This window comes from Cynoglossus semilaevis, unplaced genomic scaffold (genome assembly GCF_000523025.1).
Source record: "Cynoglossus semilaevis isolate Cse_v1.0 unplaced genomic scaffold, Cse_v1.0 scaffold436, whole genome shotgun sequence".
NCBI lineage: Eukaryota > Metazoa > Chordata > Actinopteri > Pleuronectiformes > Cynoglossidae > Cynoglossus > Cynoglossus semilaevis.
Window position 1 is genome coordinate 42,382 of NW_007585130.1, and position 4,005 is coordinate 46,386.

Consider the following 4,005-nt stretch of genomic DNA (forward strand, 5'->3'; position numbering starts at 1 on the left):
GGGCGTTTGAGTAGGGTTGCGGTGTAAATACCCCCCCTTTTTTTTCCCGCTTTTGCCCCCTCCTCAAAAGATCCGCCACAACTGTGAACGCACCCTGATATTGTATTCCACTCCACAGTGCGTTTCAAAGGCTTACTCCTAAGCCCCTCCGCGGCGCGGCGCTGCGCGAGCTAACAATGTCTCGTAGAAGAACATGATTATAGGCCTTTTTATTCAGCTGGGTCCAAATATTTCTTTTGATGATGTAGGAAGACGAGTCTCTGGTTACGGCTTATAATGAAGCTTTAGAAAACTTTAGAGCACTTTTCGTCGGCTTTTAGGCGGTACGTGTTCAACAAAGAGGCGATACGTGTTGGAGTAGCCCGAGGCAGGAGCGGAGCTTTTACTGCATCTCTGTGCGTCTAAACACATCTATAACAGATGTGCTTTCCATACGGGGACGACCCTGCAGTGTGGGTGGCGCGGAAGGCACAGAAAAATGGAAATTGACTTCACCCAGCAGCACGGTTAATCACTTAGCATGCGCTGGTAATAGCACACTCTAAAGCCCAGGCTGATGTTACAGTAAACACGGCAGAGCTAGCGGTAGTGCATTATTCATGCAGAAGAAGCAAGCAATTTAGCAGGGTATATTTGTTTTTTAAAATTATTATTGTGAAAGAGATACACGTTGTTTCCCCTTGTGTCGATGTGATGGCACGAATTAGATCAGGCGGATATCCTATTTCCACACTATCACCTTCGCCTCAGGCATCGCATGGCCTTATCAGTGACAGAGCGGGACGCGTTGTGCGACACCTTCGCCGTGGAGACCTGGTGGATGAGCACACCGTGCGCTGATCTTTGCGACAACGTCATTGAGGGCTACGCCATGAGACGGTTTTAAAAAACACTGCAGCGCATGTCAGCCACATCATTCTATGTTAATTGTCAACGGACACAGCACGTCACGCTTAAACCACATCAACGGACACAGCACGTCACGCTTAAACCCAGAAGATGAATCGGTTGTTCCACTCTTCAGCGCACTCGCCATCCAGCAGGAAGTGCTGCCAAAACAGCCTTCGGCAGATGGTACACGTTAGCTTTCAACTTCATAAATACATGCAAAAGCTCGGCATAACCACTTTCACGACAGCCTCGCAGGATGTCGTTCGTTACGGACAAAATATAAGGTCAAACCAGATCGGGTGCGAAAAAACATATGTCCACTAGGGGGGGCATGGCAGAAAATAATTGAGAAACACTGCCTTAGCTTAACTTCTGAACGTAACTTTGCAACACGCCATAAGGTAACGTAACAGACTGATATCGGTAGCGACAGATACTCCAAATTGCCGTTCCGGTATCGGTAACGGGTGTGAAAATAGTTGTATCAAGCTATCCCTAACAATTAAAATTTCCTTTTAAAGGGATTTTACAATTTGGATAATTTGTTCCATTTAAGATTCATTACAGTTAACGGGGAATATAAAGGTTAGCATGGTTAGCATCATCATTACGATTGAACCTTTGAATTAGCATCGTTAGCATCATCATTACGATTGAACCTTCTCAGAAATAAATATATCTAATTTTCTTAATAAATTAAAATATATATATATATATAAACAGACTGTAAACGTATTATTTGTGGAAATTTGCTAGACTAGACTGACAATAACCTCATTTATTCATACTTTTATATGTGTTAACAGCCAATAGTCCAGTTCACACACAGATGGAGGACAAATTTGAAAATGACGCCTCTGTTGCTGTTGCTCGCATAAAATACCACGTTTGGTCTCGTAACATTCTACGTCAAACCAGTAGGTTATATAGTTCTTAACGATGGAGTTCTGCTCCCACCCATAATAACAGAAACTATGACAGTTTTTCCACCTCAATGTTACTCAGCGCGTTCCATCACCCGACGGACATCTGGCAAACACTGCAGGTACGGTATCAGTCCTGATGATCTTCATGGACAGTTCTGGAAGTTGACAGGAGGCACTGTGGGTATCTACAGTGGGCAGGGAAGACATCTTAGATCCTAAACGTTTTGTGAGGTTAAGAGTTTTCCATTACCGAGGTCGCTCTGGGCGCGGGAGGTATTGTTCTGGTCACTAGTTTCGTCCTCCTCGTCCGTATCGGGCTGCTGGGATTTTTTCTTGATATATCGCTCGTAGAAAACCATCACTGTGCCCATCACCCAGGCTGACACAGTGCCGGCAGCAAAGATGACAAAGCCGATTAAGACAAAGAAAAGGTAGTCCAAGGAGTCCAGAGTCTGGTGACATAAGGTCCGTAGCTCCATACCCAACTCACCCAGGCGTTGGCCTTCCTTGTCTTCAGGCGTCCCACACACAGTCTGGCCCTCATCTACAACACAGAAACAGATAGAAATATAATACTCTAATAAATTAATCAGCTTCATATAATATATATGTGTATATATACATATATAACTTAATTTGTTGAGTGAAACCATATATTTTATGGCAATATATTAGTCAGAAAGAAACATATTGAAGTATGAAATACATATATATTCACACATATACAGATATACATATGCATTATATACACACATATGCACATATACATACAGTATATACGCATATACACATATACATATATACAATATGTATGTAAATGTGAATATATATATTTTTCATATTGAATATGTTTATATATGTATATATATATATAAACTGAATTTGTGGAGTAAAACCATATATTTTATGGCAATATATCAGTCAGAAAGAAATATATTCAATACATATATAGTCACACATATATGCACATATATACAAACATATACATATATACACATACATATATATACAGTATGTATATATGTACATATATGTATAAATGTACATATACATGAACATCATTTTCCCAAAGCTACACAAATGTTCTATGGTCTGAAGATGTCTGTAGAACTTTGACTTGGCAGCTGCGAGACAATTATGTCATCCTTAGCACAAATCAAAGGGTTTCCACTGTAGCGCACACTGCAGTTGATGCAGCACCAAAAAAAAAAAAAGGATCATGGATGAATAATTCAAACTTCTATCTCCCCCACAGTATTACAGTACTACTTAGAGTCTCTGCGCTTGCCTGAAGCTACAGAGATGAAAATGTGTTTTTTTTTTATTATTATCAGGCACCTGGTGCAATGACATCCAAGACCTCGCTTAAAATTCACAATTCAAAAGTGAGTAAGAGGCTTTTTCCTGGAAACACAGTAGGTGTCAATAACAAATACAGCAACGATTTAATCCTGAAGTCTGTGCTGTTTTTTTTTTCCTGTTTTAACATGATATTTTGTGTGTTCTCCCCCCACAATATTTTTGCAATACTTTACTTTTACTAAGAAGGATGTGAACTGAATTATCCTTATCCTCCAGAGCTGTTCGACACTAGGGGAGGAAATCCTTCTAGCGTCACCCCCCCCCCCACTATTTTCCTCCTCACCCTTTAGTAAGGCAGAACATCAGGAGGGCTTTCCCTCTCCCCTTCGCTCATGCTCTGCTCTATTTCTAGGCCCTCCTTATATAACAGCCGAGCTCTCACTAATCTGAAGAGCAAAAAAAAAGAAAAAAAAAAAAAAAAGGAAAAGAATCTGTTTATCCCTCCTCCGGCTCCTCATTAATCACTGCTTCATTATCGCGCCATTGATGCCTCTCTCGAAACAACGAGACGAGCAGCCACTTTTCACTGAGCCGCCGTGGATTTTCCTCCGAATTTGGAAGACCCACGGGACTAAAAAAATGGCTGGAACGGAACAGATGAGTCAGTGAATATTTAGAAGAAACTGCGTACTTGAATTGAATTAAGGCCTATTGTTTTCGTTGTGCCATGAGAGGAAGCAGGCAGGGCCCGAACGCAGCACGAGGAAATTTATCCGGAAAAACTTAAATATATCCACTTACTGGATTTTCAAGACCAGGCAGAAACAAACAGGAACTCAGAGTAGCAGGAAGACAAGGCACAAACCACAATGATCATATGACAGAA

The 4,005-nt window shown here is 41.2% G+C and overlaps 1 protein-coding gene across 2 annotated transcripts in view; it reads right to left on the reverse strand.

Moving 5' to 3' along the window:
* Positions 1 to 1,673: 1,673 nt before the first annotated feature.
* Positions 1,674 to 4,005, reverse strand: part of LOC103398824 (leucine-rich repeat-containing protein 52) — a 3,983-nt gene continuing 1,651 nt past the window's right edge. Inside the window, exons 2-3 of one of the 2 annotated variants that reach the window (XM_017030933.2) lie at positions 2,308 to 2,361; positions 1,674 to 2,196 (exon numbers count right to left, since the gene is read on the reverse strand). In XM_017030933.2, the coding sequence (XP_016886422.1) occupies positions 2,033 to 2,196; positions 2,308 to 2,361 (218 nt within the window). In that variant the 3' untranslated portion in view covers positions 1,674 to 2,032. Of the gene's footprint in view, positions 2,362 to 4,005 lie in introns of both variants that reach the window. The other variant, XM_017030932.2, reaches the window with a different exon arrangement.